This window comes from Mus musculus, chromosome 1, assembly GCF_000001635.26.
Source record: "Mus musculus strain C57BL/6J chromosome 1, GRCm38.p6 C57BL/6J".
NCBI lineage: Eukaryota > Metazoa > Chordata > Mammalia > Rodentia > Muridae > Mus > Mus musculus.
This window is the reverse complement of record NC_000067.6, coordinates 9,866,772-9,885,177: the sequence shown is the minus strand read 5'-3', so window position 1 is coordinate 9,885,177 and position 18,406 is coordinate 9,866,772. Positions and strand designations below refer to the sequence as shown.

At 40.9% G+C, this 18,406-nt stretch overlaps 1 protein-coding gene across 3 annotated transcripts in view; it reads right to left on the bottom strand.

The window, feature by feature from the left end:
- Positions 1-18,406, bottom strand: part of Sgk3 (serum/glucocorticoid regulated kinase 3) — a 104,441-nt gene that overhangs the window by 17,393 nt on the left and 68,642 nt on the right. For all 3 annotated transcript variants that reach the window (NM_133220.2, NM_177547.3, NM_001037759.1), the window contains 10 exons: positions 16,712-16,795; positions 13,476-13,548; positions 12,845-12,920; positions 7,925-8,012; positions 6,103-6,152; positions 4,789-4,846; positions 3,517-3,600; positions 3,287-3,418; positions 659-771; positions 517-553 (listed from right to left, as the gene is read on the bottom strand). In NM_133220.2, the coding sequence (NP_573483.1) occupies positions 517-553; positions 659-771; positions 3,287-3,418; positions 3,517-3,600; positions 4,789-4,846; positions 6,103-6,152; positions 7,925-8,012; positions 12,845-12,920; positions 13,476-13,548; positions 16,712-16,795 (795 nt within the window). The remainder of the gene's footprint in view (positions 1-516; positions 554-658; positions 772-3,286; positions 3,419-3,516; positions 3,601-4,788; positions 4,847-6,102; positions 6,153-7,924; positions 8,013-12,844; positions 12,921-13,475; positions 13,549-16,711; positions 16,796-18,406) is intronic.

Here is an 18,406-nt window from a genome sequence, read left to right as displayed (position 1 = left end):
TGCAGTTCTATGCACTGTATGTGTACTGTTGTAGGTCTCACCATAGTCAAGACAGAACTACTTCCTTGCAAGGGCCCCCTGCTAGTTCTTTATCTTTGTGAGAAAGCTTGCTTGCTTGCTTTCTTCCTTCCTTCTTTTTCTTTCTTCCTTTGTTTCTAGATTTATTTATTTTATGTATGTGAATACACTGTGGCTGTCTTCAGACACACCAGAAGAGGACATCAGATCCCATTACAGATGGTTGTGAGCCACCATGAGGTTGCTGGGAATTGAATTCAGGACCTCTGGGAAGAGCAGTTCATGCTCTTAACAGCTAAGCCATCTCTCCAGCCCTGGGCTCTCTTTTTTCAACCTGGTCCCTTATAAACACTAACAGGATAATCAAAGTATAATGTCACTTCAAGAATATTACAGAAATGCAATCATAGCGTATGGAACCTTTAAGACAATTTCCTACCATGCCTAACAACAACAAAGAAATAAAAACTACAAGATTTTAAATACGATAACACTTACCATTGAATCCAAAAGAATATTTTCTGGCTTCAAGTCTCTATATTGAATTAAAAGAAAAGAAAAATATGAGTATCATCTGAAATATTTCAAGAAACCTTAACCATTTCAGGTGTGTCTCCATGTGGTATAAAAGATGACTCACCTGTACACTATTTTGATGGAGTGCAGGTAGCCCAAGGCACTGGCGATCTCCGCGGCATAAAACCTCGCTCTGGGTTCAGGAAAAGACCTTTCCCTTTGGAGGTGAAAGAAGAGCTGCAGGGCGGAGGGAAGCTGTTAGTGTGCTCACATGTGGCAGGCATCACACAAAAAGCATTGCTTCTGATACACTGATCGTAAGATGAAGGCTCACAAACCCCGCTGTCCTGTCTGTATCTCATCTTCAACCGTGTGTCTGTCTCTTACCCAGCTACTGTGCCGCTGTCTTCAAACATGCGTCCGTGTTGCTCTCACTGACTTCTCTCATCTCCCATGTACTACACTCAGTCCTCAGCGTGACAGTCTCCACACTTTGCGGATAGCCGCTTTAGAAGAGATTAAGGAAAATCTACAACCCTGATGTTGCCTTCTAACTACCTGTAAATACCATGGAATTACTAGGCCTCGTGGACAGCTTAGTAAACCAAAAGCTCTGTGTGAGGTCTTTATACACTTCTGTCCTTTAATCTTCCCAACCAACAGACCTGAGGTAGAAGACTGACGAGGAAGCTAGCTCAGAAAGGCTGATCTGACCAGCATCCTAGAACTCATTTTTTGACACTGCCCTTGGTTCTAATGACGAGATTAAGTAATACACAAAATTCCATGTCCCAGGTCGAGGTTTGAAACCAATGGGAGAACAGGAGGAGCTGGGAGCTGGTGCCTAACCATCACCCAGTACTCGGAGACTGAGGCCTACAGCCTGGGCTATCTAATGAGACTCTACAAAACAAACAGACAGACAGACAAACAAACAAACGTCAGGTATGTTGGCACATGCCTGTAAGCCCAGCACTCAGGAAGGAGGCTGAGGCAGAGGGATTGTCACAAGCTTAAGGACAGCCATGGCTGCACAGGGAGTGCCAAGTCAGAAAGAATTACATACATAGCATACATAGCAAGGCTTGACCCAAACAACAGAAACAAAACTACAACAGAACACAGGATGAAGCCAAACTCTACCTCAACCCTTCTTCCTGGCCTTTATCTCCAGTCTACCTACCGAGACACTTAACACCCTGTAACATCCCCCTCCCCCCATCCCCCCAGTGCACTCTACAGGACTTCATCCACTACCGCTGATTATCTAAGCAGAGCACATCTTGTGGGTGACAACCATGCATCTTTCCACCTTTGCTGCTCAGGTCTGAACAACCACTGTGTAAAAAGGATCCAAAACCACAGCCCCAAAATATGAAGAAACCCCAGATAAAAAGAAAACCCGCAGTGGCCCCTCATCCACTTAGACATCTCCCATGAACACTTCAAAGACTGAGAGGCAGCGGAGGGAGCCGTGTCACTGAGATGTCACCTTCAAACTTAAGAGGAACAGAGTCACACTGACAAACTTGTCTCTGAATTCTATTTCTTTATTGCTTGTAACTCATTTTATACTTCATATTTGCTCATGTTCGGTCTCTCTCCCTCCTTCTCCCCCTCCTCCTTCTTTCTCTCTCTCTCTCTCTTTTTTACCACACAAGGTTTTACTATGTAGCCCTGGCTGTCCTGGAACTCACTCTGTAGACCAGGCTGGCCTCGAACTAATACAGAGCTCCCTTCCTTTGCCTCCTAAGTGTTGGGATCAAAGGCGTGCGCCACCTTGCCCACCTTCATTCTCTTTTTCTGTCACCTTTATTCTATAGTTAACTGACGTAACATTTAGTCTTTCCTCTTTGCTGAGATGGAGGGATAGAGGACTCCTTTGTAAAGATGTTATAAGTGAACTTAAGTGAACTTTAGAGACACTTGTAGATCAGAGATCAACTGAATTAGAAATCTAAGGGGCTTAGGAAGTAGATGAACGGGATGGCCAACAGCCCGAAACCTGTTACCAGGCTGCTGGAAGTCACTCTGTAGCTATAACTCCATGACTCACTACCACCAGCCAGATGGCTTTGTCTTAAACAATCTGGCTGTTGTGACAATAAAGTAATCATTCACAAGGAGCCAGAGTCCTGGGCATGTAAGTAATACTTTACACATACTATCGCAGTATCAGCCGCTGTAGCAGTAGCATTTTTAGAATGGGGTTCAATAGTCTTCTGAGTAAGCGTTTTGGGGATCATGGTTTACTGGCACAAACAAAAGAGGGAACTCTGTGATTACAATTACCTTTTTCTTTCAAAAAATCCCTTCTCTGAGCCAGATCTTGCCAGACTCTACCATGCTGAAATGCATGTGTACCATCAGGAAGGTGATACAACATCAAACACTGCGGCATGGGCTTAACTGTGGGGAGGGCTTGCCTCGCTGATGAAGAGTTGGAGCATTTTAGAAAATAACATGTCTGGCTAACATTCATAGGCAATGGTTGGAACAACCATTACCTAAATTACACATCCTGTTTTACACTAACATTTCAATTTTGCAATACAGTGTTGACAAACCACACACGACGCCTGTAACTTCTCTCTGTCCTGCACAGCATGAGGTCCACTGACTACTGTCTTCACTCTCCAACGGCTGTCGGTAGAGCACGCTCAGCCCAGACCTTGCCCGGGAACCTTTTGGATTTCATGCTACTTTTTTTTCTAGCCATTGTCTCTATTAGACAACCAATTACAAAACTCACCTCCCCTCCATTAACAAAATCCAGAACAAAATAAAGCTTTTCAGTTGTTTGGAAAGAATAGTGCAATCCAACCAAAAATGGGTGCTTCACATTTTTCAAGAGCACATTGCGTTCAGCCATAATATGTTTTTGCTGGAAAAAAATGCAAAATATCAGTTTGTAGTATACACCAGAACACAGCTGCTCATACAGACACAGGCTCGGGAGAAACTGGAGCTATTTCACTTTACCTCTTTTCTGTTGAGAACTATTTTTTTCTGTAACACTTTGACAGCATAAAATTTTCCATCCAGTTTCCGTTTTGCAAGAAGAACCTGTTAGAAAGATTTGCAAATGAGTGAAGAGTTCGCAATCTTTTTAAAGTTTCTAAAAATCATGTCCACAACGGACCTGTGTTTTGTGCTGAAGATTAACCACGACTGAATTTACTTCTGTAATTCTTTTTCTTAGATATTTTAATAAAACAAAAAGGGTTCTGATTATTTGAAAAGCTAGAGCATTTATTTGTTATTTAATATATTGGTAATGAGATTTGTTTGTTTGTTTTGTTTTTTAACTAAATTCATCACCAAATACACACTATTCAAGGACTTTCTGTATATGTTGCCCTTTGAGGAGTTTGCTTAGAAAATACTGAAGCGAGGCTGTGGAGACAGCTCAGTGGGCAAAGGTGACAGCTCCTCCGCCTGATGAGAAGTCTGATTCCTGGGAGCCACGCGGGAGGAGAGAACTGACTCCCACAGGTTCTTTGTGACTTTGATATACAGAGATACTCATAAGTCAATAAAATGCCAAAGCTATAACCCTGGTTGGTACATAAAAGGAGTGATTTTCTTCAGTGAACATAATGCATTGCTATTTTATGCAGGCTTCTCTTACTGGCTTGGAATTCACAAGAGTTCAGAGAAAAAAATACAACATGGACTGTTGTATTGTTTATAATGGTTTAGCTTGTATGTATATATTTTTAAAAAATCAGAGGATGTTGTACCAGAAAAGGAAGACATGTTCAAGGTCGTGCTACACATAACAATGTTTTGGTTCATGACTGGCATGTATACAATGGTGTATAGTTCATGGCCTAGACATGTAGTAGGCTGTAATATTTAAGTGTGTGTGTGAGTCGACATTTTCTAGTCTCCATTTAAAAGGATTCCTTCCAAAGGTTATTTCTGACCAACTAAGCTGCCTACACCCTGTCAATCCACCTGTTTATTTCACCACAGCCCCACTACCATTTACATTTACCTGGGTGAATTCTTTAATAGACTATTTACCCCAAAAGGCTGTAAGCATCACTAAGTCAGTTTTCTCAGTAGAACCTTGACAAGCACTTGGCACACACTAAGGTTCACCTTAGAATTTCGGCACATGCCTTGTCTCCTTAAGCCTCGGCAGAGAAAGAGGATTAAGTCCGTCTCTTGCCAAGGGAGAAGCCCAATGACACACATGTAAAACAGACGCTCCCTGCTTAATCATGGAAGGCAACAGTAAAAGCTTACCTTGCCAAAGCTGCCCTTTCCAATAACTTTTAAAAAATCGAAGTCAGTTGGTTTAGCACTGAAAGAAATTAATGATGGTTAAAAAAAATGAGTCCTCTAGAAATTAAGATATTAACTTTAAAGTGTTTCCTTGTACCTCATTAATTTAACAAATTTACGTGGGGGAACAAAATCTTTGGATCTCTGGGCAGTATTTTTTAAGATTTTATACTAGTACATTTCCTTTGTTAAGAGCAATATCATTTTCTCCCAATTAAATTATATAAATCCTGTTTAAGCTCTGTTTAAGAGGTACTTCAATAAAATTCTAAGGGAACAAAATGGAGACAAACTTTCATATGCATTATAATATATAGACACGGTTATAAGAAACCTACATACGTTATGTTCAAGTAGTGTTTGGTACTGGGCAATTCTTCAAAACAAGGTACTAGGTGCTAGCAACCAATAAAAATGCCAAGAGTACTTTTTTTTTCTTTTCTTTCTTTTTTTAAAAAAAGATTTATTTATTTTATGTATGTGAGTACACTGTCACTGTCTTCAAACACACCAGAAGAGGGTATCAGAGGTTTAATATGTACACACACGAATAACATGAAAGTAGAAGCAGGACTACTTGGCAGAGAGGAGGGGTCAGTGTGTGCCCTGGGGGACAGTAGGAACAGAGCATATTGATACATATATGAAAACATCTTAAGAAGCCAGTAGTTTATATGTTAACTAAAATTAATTTAAATAAACAAGATATATTATAAATACTTAATAAAATATAGGTATATTTCTTCATTTCTTCTACCTAAACCTTTGGGCTCTTTTTTTTTTTTTTTTTTTTTTTTGGTTTTCAAGACAGGGATTCTCTGTGTAACCCTGGCTGTCCTGGAACTCACTTTGTAGACCAGGTTGGCCTCGAACTTAGAAATCCGCCTGCCTCTGCCTCCCAAGTGCTGGGATTAAAGGCGTGTGCCACCACGCCTGGCTCTTTTGGGCTATTTTGTTCTTTAATGAAATAATGTTTTAAAGAGGAAGGAAGCAAATGTGACTGTGTAAACACACACAGACACACACACACACACACACACACACACACACACACACACACACACACAGAGAGAGAGAGAGAGAGAGAGAGAGAGAGAGAGAGGAATAGTTTTAAAACAAAACGTCTAGCTCTGCTACAGCAATGAAGCACATGACAGCATTATATTCTCTGTATCTACTGACACACTTCACAGCCTCCAGTTAAAATGGTATAACTTCACAAAAATGCCTATTTTCCAAAATAAATAAATAAATTAATTAATTAATTAAACCTACTGAGGATTTCCAGTTGGTCCCAGGTTGATGTTCCGTGAGGTAGAATGTGGCTATTTAGTGAGGGGGAAAAACAGTATTCTCATTAGTGTCAAAGATTACAAATCAATGGAAGCCTTGATATAAAATTATATAACTGTACCACAGTCAACAATATATGTTAAAGAAGCCTCAAGTTCTAATTCTGGAATATAATCAGTATAAGCAGTCACTCTTATTGTGATAACTTTCAAGAGCAGTTGCAAGAAAAAAGAAGAGTCAGATATGATACTCAGCATTAAATGGACAAGGAACAGACAAAGCTGCGTGGGAGAGAGGAGCACAGAAAACACACTTTAACAGCAACAATCACTTTACACTCAGAACTGGTTACCGGGCTATTTGTTTTTCAAATATTAAAAGAATTTAACCCAGGTTGACAGTAATGAGGGCTATGCAGAGCAGATCCGACTGAGTGCAGAGTGGAGCCCTGAGATTGCCTGGAGCTGGCCAGTGAGTCCCTAGGACCAGAGTCTCCACCCCAGGCGCTGCAGCTACACTGCCATACTCAGCTTTTCTCTGGGTACTGGGGATGGATCCAAACTCAGGCTCACCCACTGGCAGACTGACTGCTCTCTCAGCCCCTGGCAGAATCATCTCCAAAGTCAGGGTTTTCTCTCGTCCCCGGCAGTTTAGTAGTTTCAAAGTTTTAGATGCAGTAAATTAAAGACCAGGATCAATTCAGCAGTGCAGCCTTACTCGCCTGCTACAGCACCAAGCAGCTTAACTTGAAAAGATCTAGTTCACCTGAACACTCAACTGGAAACTCCCTAAGTTGAATCTAGCGGTCCTGTCATAGACAGCATCTGTTTCCTCTTGGGTTACAAAGGATTAAAGCAGGGCCTCTGGGCAAGTATTCTGCCCCTGAGCTTCAAACCCACCCCACAGTAGACACTTTCTCAAAAGCCAACTATAAGTGAAATTCGCTTCCCACAAATCCACTTTGAAGTTCTTTATATATTCAAGAAAATAAATAACTTATGTATATGTGGCACACACACCTCTACAGCAATATAATCACATTCCATGTAAGATTACCATATTTTTACTGAAATCTACTTCAGACTTATAATTTCCAGGTGACACAGTACTACTGTAGTTCTAATTATTACATATAATACCCTGATTTACATTTTTATTTTTTCTTTCTTACATGACCCAAAAGTGAATATTAAAAGTAACTTCCAAAAATAAGCTTATTCTACTTAATTTCAATATTAAGAACAACCTGCATTATGCTTTTTACTTCAAAGTACAAGTTCTATGTATTTTATACATAGAGACAGTGATCAGGGCTCAGTAGTTAAAGCACTTGGCACACAAGCAAGAGGACCAGTTTGGATCCACAGAACCCACATAAATGCCAGGTAGGCACGGCAGCTGGCCTGTAATTCCAGCCTCAAGGGTGGGGACAGGACTCCCCAAAGCAAGCTAGCTGCCTGGCAAGACCAGCCATGTTGGTGGGGTATATGTTTGACTATCAGGTCCTGCTTCATTGAGTAAAATGTGCCAATATCAACCTCAGACCTCCATTCACATGTTCTTCCACATGTATGTCCACATGTATGCACCATACAACAGCACACACAATGCACATGGAAAGAAAAAGGAGGGGTGAGTAGTAGTGTGTAAATGGTGTCATTGTTTTTAGGTATGATACAGTGTAGACAACCTAGTGCAGACACGATCCCTTGTTTCTGCATTAATGCTGCTCTGAAGTAAGACCACATGTCTGAGTTAAACACATCACTGAGGCTGTGAGTGTCAAGCACGGCGCCCCTGCTACCTTCGAAGTACTTCTTTCATCCTCATCTTCAGATGGATCTGACTGATGTCTTGGGCTGTCCATTTGAAGGAATGCTCGGACATCTGGACTGAAAGCAAAGATTAATTTATTACTCTGACAGCATATTAACAGCTTGTGTCCCCTTAAAAAGGAACAGAAACAGAAACCACCATATTAGCATTTGCAGCAGGAAAACTACAAAGTATATTATTCACTATTGTAATAGGAATGAAGAAGCTCTGCTTTTAAAAAGAGGAAACCCAACAGAGGAGCAGGCAGAGTTATAAACAGATGGTTCACACTAGGGGAAATCCAAAATGGAAACTGAAACAGATTCACTTCACATCCATTAACAGCAAAGTCAGATGGAGAAAAGGATGCCCAGAGCAGGAAGGGTCACACTCATGTGCTACTGCTGGAGAATGTGCCTCTCCTGAAAAGCAGGCTGGCTTGGAGAAACCAGGAATACATTTTCCTCAGATGTAGACACTGCCTTTGTAAGTTTCAGCCATGGGGGACACCTTGGGTTTAGAACCATGGCTTCATTAGGACTCGCAAGACACACTTAAACATTTTAAAGTTTTATTATTTGCACATGTGGAGGGAGTGTGCGCCTATGGTGCAGGGATGAAAGCCAGAAGCCTTCTACCTTTCTGTGCGTTCTGAGGATAGAGTTCAGGCGGCCTTGCTTGGCAAACTCCTTCATCCATGGAATCATCTAGCAAGCCTCCCCCCGCCCCCAAAACCAAAACCACTTAATTTGGGGCCAGGCATTCTGTTTAATCCCAGCACACAGGAAACAGAGGCAGGTAGATCTGAGCTGAAGGTCAGTCTGGTCTACAGAGTGAGTTCCAGAACTGCCAGAGATACACTGAGAAACCCTGTCTCAAAACCAAAACAGAACAGAACAAAAATTATTTACTCTGGATAATAAACCATGTTAACATTTTAGCTATACTCTGATTACTTCTAGAAATGCTATACCAAGTTTTACTCTCCTAGTTTTTATGAACATCTAAAGATTCTCTGGGTTGTGGGATGCTTGCTTAACTCCAAGGCATAGCCATGTGACTTTCCAAGGTGGTTGTAGCAGTTTGTATTTCCAGGATCAATACAGGAAATGACATTGCTCATCTGGCCACCACTTTGTATGCTTAGTCTCAGTTTTAGCCATTCTGATGAGCAAGTGGTAATACCTTGTTCTGACGTTAATTAATGATAATGTTGGTCACGTTAGTACATAGTAGCAGTGAAATTATGTCCCTTGTTAGCTTTTAACACTAACCACAGCTAGATAGCTTTAGGACTTAAGTCACCCTGCTGGCAAAGCACACACTGGCATAGGCTGGGTCCCTGGCAATCAGCCGTAACAGGTACATTTTATGTCAAAGTTATTTTGTTTTTTAACTCAGACCAAGAAATTTTCCGTGAAGTCTGTAAATGTAGCTCCCTGAGGCACACCAATAGTTTGATGTTCAAATGGAAAGCACGAAGACTGAATTTCTATTAACGCAAAATGTCCATTAGTAGATGTATTAGTCAGGGTTCCCTAGAGTCACAGAACTTATGGATAGTCTCTAGATAGTAATTTATTGATGACTTACAGTCGGCAGCCCAATTCCCAACAATGATTCAGTCGCAGCTGTGAATGGAAGTCCAAGGATCTAGCAGTTACTCAGTCCCACACAGCAAGCAGGAGAAGGAGCAAGAGCGAGACTTCCTTCTTCCAATGTCCTTATATTGTCTCCAGCAGAAGGTGTAGCCCAGATTAAAGGTGTGTTCCACCACACCTTTAATCCCAGGCGAAAGGTGTAGCCCAGATTAAACGTGTGTTCCTTAAACCCGAGATTTAATCTTCTGGAATCCATAGCCACTATGGCTCAAGATCTTCAAACCAAGATCCAGATAAGGATCTCCAAGCCTCCAGATAAGGGTCACTGGTGAGCCTTCCAAATCTGGATTGTAGTTCATTCCAAATATAGTCAAGTTGACAACCAGGAATAGCCACTACAGTAGAATTGGATGAGTTATGTAATATTTAGAGCAATAAAAGTTACCAAGGCAGAGAGAGAAAGTGCATGCTGTGACCTTAGCTATATGAAGTTGAAGGTCAGGCCACACCAGTCTATGTTTTTAGAGTCAGAGATGTGGTTATCTCGGGAAAGAAAGAAGGAATGGGGATTTAAACAAGGTATTTGAGTGGCTTGCTTCCATTTTCATCTCCTGTTTTTGTTATGTTATTCTTGTTATTGCATTATTGTAAGGTCTCATGTGGCCCAGGCTCTGCTCTAACGAATCACGTGGCCCTATGTTGGTTTTGAACTGCCGACTTTCCTACCTCCTCTTGTTTTCTCATCTTATTTTCATGTGTATTGATGTTTTCTTTGTGTGTATGTCTATGCGACAAGTACATGTAAGGGCCTGCAGAGGCCAGATCGCCTAAGATTCAAACTACAGATGGTTGTGAGCCACTATGAGGGACTCTGGGAAGAGAATCTGGGTCTTCTACAAGAGCAGCCAGTACGGAACCATGTCTCTAGACCCCTGCCTGCATCTCCTTCGTATGGAACCATGTCTCTAGGCCTCTGCCTCCATCCCCTCAGTATGAAACCATGTCTCTAGGCCTCTGCCTCCATCCCCTCAGTATGGAACCATGTCTCTAGGCCCCTGCCTCCATCCCCTCAGTACGGAACCATGTCTCTAGGCTCCTGCCTCCATCCCCTCAGTATGAAACCATGTCTCTAGGCCTCTGCCTCCATCCCCTCAGTATGAAACCATGTCTCTTGGCCCCTGCCTCCATCCCCTCAGTACGGAACCATGTCTCTAGGCCCCTGCCTCCATCCCCTCAGTACGGAACCATGTCTCTAGGCCCCTGCCTCCATCCCCTCAGTATGGAACCATGTCTCTAGGCCTCTGCCTCCATCCCCTCAGTATGGAACCATGTCTCTAGGCCCCTGCCTCCATCCCCTCAGTATGGAACCATGTCTCTAGGCCCCTGCCTCCATCCCCTCAGTATGGAACCATGTCTCTAGGCCCCTGCCTGCATCTCCTCCGTATGGAGATTACAGGCGTGCACCAGCACATCCAGCTCTTCTTCCATCTCCTAAATGCATACGCAAAGGTTCAGTGCTTAGGATGGTCAGCACTTTCACTTTTCCCTTTATATGCCGGAGTATTATGCCTGTTTGCCTGTGCACCATATGTGTACCTGCTGCCCGTGGATGCCAAAGGTATCAGACCAGTGGAACTGGAGCTACAAATGGTTCTGACCTACATGTAGGTACCAGAAGTCAAACCCAGGTCCTCTGGAAGGGTAGCCTATGCGCTAAACCACTGAGCCATTTATCCTGCCCATATTTCCTTTTCTTTCAGTGTGCATCATTTGCACTGGCTCTCTTTCAATATGTATATCTATTTATCATCATTTATCATGGCAAATTATGTCTTTTTGGTTTTCAGTTCACTTAGTATTTTAGGGTTTTAGTCAGAAGTACCACTGTTCGTTCAGCTTTGGGACCCAATTATTTACTGCCAATGTATTCAGAAAATCCCCCTTTTTATCCAAAGGTCAGATAAACAAACTATATTCCAGTTAAAAAACATAATTTTAAAATCATATTTTCAGACTTATTTTTTAAAATACCCTTTCCTATTAAAACAAATCTGGGGTCAAGAAGTTGTGACAGGGTCTAATATAGCCCAGGCTGGCCCCTCCAGGCATGGAATTATAAGCATGCTCCACCAAGGTTTCTAAAGCCATTTAAAGTGTGTTTCCCGGACAGTAGCAATAAGAATGCAGTGCATACTATGTTATAAGTGTTGTTTGGCTTCTCACTCTTTTATATGCAGCATTTTAAGATAGTTGGATAATAAAATGAAAACTAAGTTCTATTAACTTAGGAAAAAAAGACGAGATCTACAAAATACAAAGTATCTTGACTTATTAAAAAGGAAATGTCAGCTTAAATAACCTCTTGGTTATTTGTTCATGGGGGCCTGAGATTTCCTACCCAGAGCAGAAGACACTCACTTATAAAGTGCACATGTATATAAAAATATCTGTTGTCACAAGTTACCAATGTGCAGAAAGTGCCAGAGGGTTCTCAGCCACAAACGGGACATTATATTATCACCCTGACCCCTGCAAGGCTCAGAGGAGGGCAAGGAAGGGGTTAAGAGCTGAGATTGGGTAGGATCAGAGAAAAACTACCTATGCTTCTGGAACATATGGATAACAAGTGGTCTAATCCTAATGGGCATCAGATACTGAGGTACCTTTCCAAGTGACGGGTAAATATACTACTAACCAGCTAGCGAGATGTTTTAACTAATATCAAACTGATTTAAACAGTAATCCATAAAATTTCTATGTCTTGGTTAGTATTTTTGCCAATTTGAAACAAGCCAGAGTCATCTATAAAGAGGAATTCTTAATTGAAAAAAAGCCTTCATACATAATATTTGCCTGTAGGAGAGTCTGTAGTATATTTTCCTGATTAATGATTAATGTGGCAGGGCACAGCTCCCTAGGATGGTACTGCTGGGCATACAAGAAAGCAGGTTGAGTAAGCCATGAGGAGCAAGCCAGCAAGCAGTACTCCACCATGGCTTCTGTTTCAGGTCCTGCTCTGACTTCCCTCAGTGATGAGGAGGCTCTGAGAGCTGTCAGATGAAACAACCCCTTTCATTCTCAAGTGGACTTTGGTCATGGTGTCCTGTACCAACAACAGAAACCCAGCTAAGACATCATACCAGTACGAAGGGAAGGAAACGTCTGAGCTGAAGGGAAAGTGACACAGAACATTAGGAGAACGCGTTCCAGAAAGATTTCACAGCTTTTCACAAAACTCTTCCTGAGGTTTAATCAATACGCTTGGGTTTGGTTTCACTGTCTCTTTAGAACGAAAGGAAAGTACTTACTGGTTGTAAAGCTCTGGATATCTGACCAAGTTCTGAATGAACTCATTCAATCCTGCTCTTCTTTGTTTAATAAAATCTGTAAGAGAGACAGGTGTACACTAGTAGTCATATTTCTGTCATCTTATACAGTCATCACGAAGCATTCATTGGAGAATAGACAAGCACAGGGCAGCAAACGGTGGTCAAGAAGCTATTTCCTAGTTTGTATTTGGTACTGAAGGAGGGAGAGCTTTGTAGCAGCTCAAGAAAACTACAGCTTCACTGACAGAGCCAAGATGGAGTCAACGCACACAGGCCTTACATTTGGAGGAGCTAGGTATCTTGACACTAAGCACTGCCTCTTACTGAAGAACCATCTGCTCTCTCCATGGTGCTCAGCTTATGTATCTTCTCAACAGTGAAGGACACTGTATATCATAAACCTCATGAACAAAATAGGTGTAGGAGCAGTTCATGCCCAAGGCTGAGGCAGGAAGATCACAAGTTTGAAGCCAGCCTAGACTACACAGCAAGAGTCTATCTCAAAAAACAAAAAAAAGTTCTGAACAATTATATTCTTCAGTGCATACATGACCTACTTCTTCAAACTTAAACTAGAACTTGACAGTTATACAATAAAGCTTTTGCTTACCTGGATCAAAATTATCACCAAATATTCTCTTGGCAGGAATCTTCAGAGCCATAGCAGGAAACTGCTTCTTTAACTGAATTTTAAAAACAGCATTCTGTGAGCTAATTTCTAAATCTATTTATGCCTGGACAACACAATGTGATCTTAAGGAAATTTACCGTAGTATGAAGGTGCAACATACAATAATAACAAGTGTGAGTAAAATGCCACGGACTGACTACTAATCCTCCCCGGGTGTCCCAGAGTGAACTGTTTGGTACGTAACCTTGGCGAGTTACTTACATGGTTGTGCCTCAGTGTTTTTTGTTTGTTTGTTTTGTCTGTAAAATGAGGATAGGCTAACTGAGCATCTTTCGGATGTTTTTGTGCAGTTGAATTGGATCCCATTCAGTTAACACTTGGACTGAAGAATGGTACCTAGGTTCTGCAGGTACCACTCACCCTTCTCCTCAGCAACAGATTAATAACAATTCTCAGAGAAAGTGAATTAATTTTGCCCTCAATTCCCTCAGCTCCAGCTTTCTCTTCATCTAATACATTTGTTTATTAGATTTATTTGAGGAAAAACTGACTTTTATTGAAGAACCATTTGCTACCTGAGCACATACTGTAGAAAGAAATTAAACAAGGGACAGTCAAGTTGTAAGCTAGCTGGCAGTAGAGAATCCACACATAAAGAAACTACAGATCTGACTGGCAACTAACAGAAAATACAAGAATAAAAGAATCAGTGCAGGCTATGGGCAAGCAGTCAGCAAACCCTAGACTTAAAGAGGGGTAAACAAATGATACCCCACAACAAGCACACAGACTGTAAAGATGCTGAGACTTATCAGCTGCCGCATAAACAAGTGCTGGGCATCCAGTGTCAAGGCATCGCTGTCTGTCTTTAGATGCGACCAGCGACACTGTGTTTTAACAATTGTTCTCTTTTAGATAAAACTGTATTGAGATATTTACAGATGAAATGGCAAGTCAGGATTTGTGCCAAAATTACAACGGGCTGGTTCATAAGTAACATGAAACAAATAGCATCGTAGCAGTAATTGAAGAGAGTGATGGTATTTTATTATTTTCTAGCTGTTTCCCCTTGAGGCAGGGTTTCTCTATATTGCTCTGGCTGGTCACAAGAGATCCGCCTGCCTCTGCCTCCTGGGATTAAAGGCGTGCACTACCACATCAGCAGTTATTTTATTATTTTCTTGTTTGTACTAATATAGTTATGTCTGTTAGACAATTTGAATTAATAAAAATTTAAAATACCAACCACATTCTTTAAAAACACAGTTAAGATGACAATAAAAATATTCACAAATTGAAATTTTTACTTTTTGCCTTATCTTTTATTATAAACAGAGGAAAAGAATTTGAGTTTTCAAACTTAGGGAGATGGAGGCCAGGTTCAGATCGATTTTTATAGGTTTTTTTGTTTTGTTTTGTTTTTTCGAGACAGGGTTTCTCTGTATAGCCCCGGCTGTCCTGAAACTCACTTTGTAGACCAGACCGGCCTCGAACTCAGAAGTCCACCTGCCTCTGCCTCTCAAGATTTTTATAGTTTTAAACAACACAACTGATACTGTTTTTGTGGTGACAAGAATCTGAAAACATTTATAAGACATTTATAAGACAAAATTAGCAAACAAAAAAGATGAAAAAAGTGAGAGAAACATGGAAAGATGACATCTAGGGCTGTGAGGGGAGAGATAGCACCCAGGGATGTGAGAGGAGCAGCTGGTCAACTCTCACCAGCTCCCAAAAGAAAGAATTAAAAATAAATAAATAACCCTACTAAAAAGGTTACAAACGCTAACCCCAGCACTACTTGTTACTATTTTCCTCTAAAACTGTAATTTCACTTATAGTCACTACCTTGACATCCTTTGTTAAGCAGTATGTAAAAACGATATATAGGAAAATTAGTTACATTATGCTTTAATGAACCATAAAGAACAAAGGACAGCAGTAAACATCACCCCCGAATAGTAACACTACAGGCTACAGCTTCCATTTAATCTACTTTAAGTTCCCCAACTATCCAGATTTTCTAGAATGTATAGTAATTTACATCAGGTAATGTCATTCAAAACTAAACGTTATTTGTAAGTTCACTTTCAATTAGTGTATCACTTGAGTGCTACTTAGAGCAGATCCAGAGAAATGGCAAAATGTCCAGAGCCCAACTTTTATGACCTAAAAACCCATGAGGTCTATGACTCACTACACTTCACTGGGAAACAGTTTGTCTCTCAGCTGATACACCGCTCCTTAATATGTTTTTGAAACCTCTTACAAATGATAGCTTGCAGATTTACGTATTTTTTTAAATTGTAGTAATGTGTCTGTACACGCACTATGTGTGTGTCGTGCCCCTGAAGCCAAGAGAGGGTTGTGAAATGGGACTTCAGGTCATCATGAGCCGCCCCACGAGGATCAGCTCACAAGAGCAGCAAGGACTATCTTAAAATCAGGAGACAGGGTTAAGAAATGAAAATTTGCCTTTCTGAATATAACACAATTTTCTAGAGATGCCTGGTAATCTACTCATTAAATGCACTGGGGGTGGGGGGCCACAATTTTTGTTTGTTTGTTTTGCTTGTTTGTTGTCCATAACTGAAACAAAGCTTGGGAGTCAAAGCTGATCTAATCCAGGCTTCTGCAGTGCACTGTTGGACTGCTATAAGACTTTTTATAGCATCTTCCACTTACATCAGCACTTGGCAGAATCTGGCCCGATGCCTCTTAATGATCGTGGTACCTCACTGCATATGTTAAAAACTACATGCAACTATAGGCACTAGACTGTGAATCTTAATAGCTGGATTAGGAATAAAATGGTTTCAGTCATTTAGACAGCCAATGGTCACTTGGATTTCAAACTTGGCTCAGCTTTGTTAGTATCTGAAACCTGGAACTAATCACTTCTACAAATGACACAGAAGAGCAGAGCAGGTGACACTTTCAGATGTTACCCAGAACTGCCATTATTTGGCACAAAGATTTGTGTCTAATGTCACCTGCACTGAAATATCCTTGAGCTCTCTGTCTTGTCTGTCACCCTTCTTGTTCACTGGGAACTGTCTGTCTTTCCACACTTCACACGAAGACTGAGTTCAGATGCTTCTGAAGAGCCAACCCCTTTTCTGCTTCAACATGTGTTTACTCATTCACATCAATTTCTCAGCCCAGGGAGTTTTCTCAAATGTTTTACTTTAGACAGAAACGATGTAGTCTCTTACAGAATTGTAAAGTTTGTCAAACTCTGCGTATCTCCTGAAGACAAACCACTCGCTTCTGCCCACAGAGACCAGAACTTTATAAACCTGTGGGATTAAAAAAAAAAAAAGACATAATTTAACAAACTTCAACCGCAAAGAAACCATACACAAAAGCTGGTAACTGTTTATGATTCTCTAAGATAAAAATGCATATCAAATGAAACAAACTTTTTGTTCTAGCAATGTTAACTACTCTTTACTTTGGGATAATTTAACATTGCATTTTAATTTTTTTAAGATGTATTTATTATATGTGTGTACACTGTAGCTGTCTTCAGACACTCCAAAAGAGGGCGTCAGATTTTGTTACAGATGGTTGTAAGCCACCATGTGGTTGCTGGGATTCGAACTCAGGACCTTTGGAAGAGCAGTTGGTGCTCTTAACTGCTGAGCCATCTCTCCAGCACCGCATTTTAAATTTTATGTAATCAACTTCTTTGTAACAAACTTTTTAAAAAACGCACATAACAGTAAAAACTATAAGATGGAAGGTTTTTTTTTTAAAAACCTGATTAGCTCATCTCAAGTAATTCAAGATAAGAGTATTTGAGTAACTCCAGTAAAACACACACTAAACGTTGAACTTGTTATTTTCAGAGAATGAACGTATGTGTGTGTGTGTGTGTGTGTGTGTGTGTGTGTGTGTGTGTGTGTGCGCGCGCGCTGTCAGGACTGACTTCTAACATTTTGCCATTCTTGCTTCATATTTTCTTTCCCAAGAGTAAAAGATAGTAGAATTAAGTGATGCCATTTTCTCACTCAGCAGATAGCTATGAGCTTGAAGTTATAAAGTACTTTCAAAAGAGATGCCTGGCCCACAGTGAACACTCAGCCACTACTTCTTTTCTTCCCAGACCATCTTTTACACAGTACCTTTCAGATAATAATTGTATCCCTTCATTTTTCTGATGCCATGTTGTAACTGTGTCTAATGTCTTCATATACAACCTCATTTAATTATAATCAATGAGCCTATGAAGTGAGCAGAATTAAAGCCCCTTCTATGTCAGTCATAGAGCTGATTTACTTCATCAAAAAACCATTAAGCTTCAGCTAAAAAAATCTGTATCATTTCCTCCCTCTATATATCTCAGCATTAAATCATCAGCAGGTACCAAACTAACTTTCATTAATTCAGCCAAAGACAGCCGTAGAGTACAATTTGATATTTTAAGTGGACACACACACTCACGCACTGGTGTGAGTACACAAGCCCACCTCAAATCAGGAAACATTTGTACACCCTACTCTTTCCCAGAATGTGTGAAAGTATCTCTGCTTGACAGAAGGAAAGGACACCCAAGTTAATCCACACTGCAGTAGCAATGTCTGCCAAACTTGGTGGAGGTTAAGTTCCTCAAGGACAGAACAGCCCCAAGGTAAAAACACAGAAAAAAAGGCAAGTTGCCTACACTCCACTATTTTATCCAAGCTGTAATGTAACAGCCCTTGCTAACCTTCAAGGTAATGTTGCTAGAAAATATGGTTATAAAAATGTGTTAACAAGTATGCACCATTACAACACACATTAGCGCGCGCGCACACACACACACACACACACACACACACACACACACACACACACACACACACATACTACACACATACACAATTCTGCAACCTAAGAGGCTAGGGAGAGATGAGTAACCAGATAAC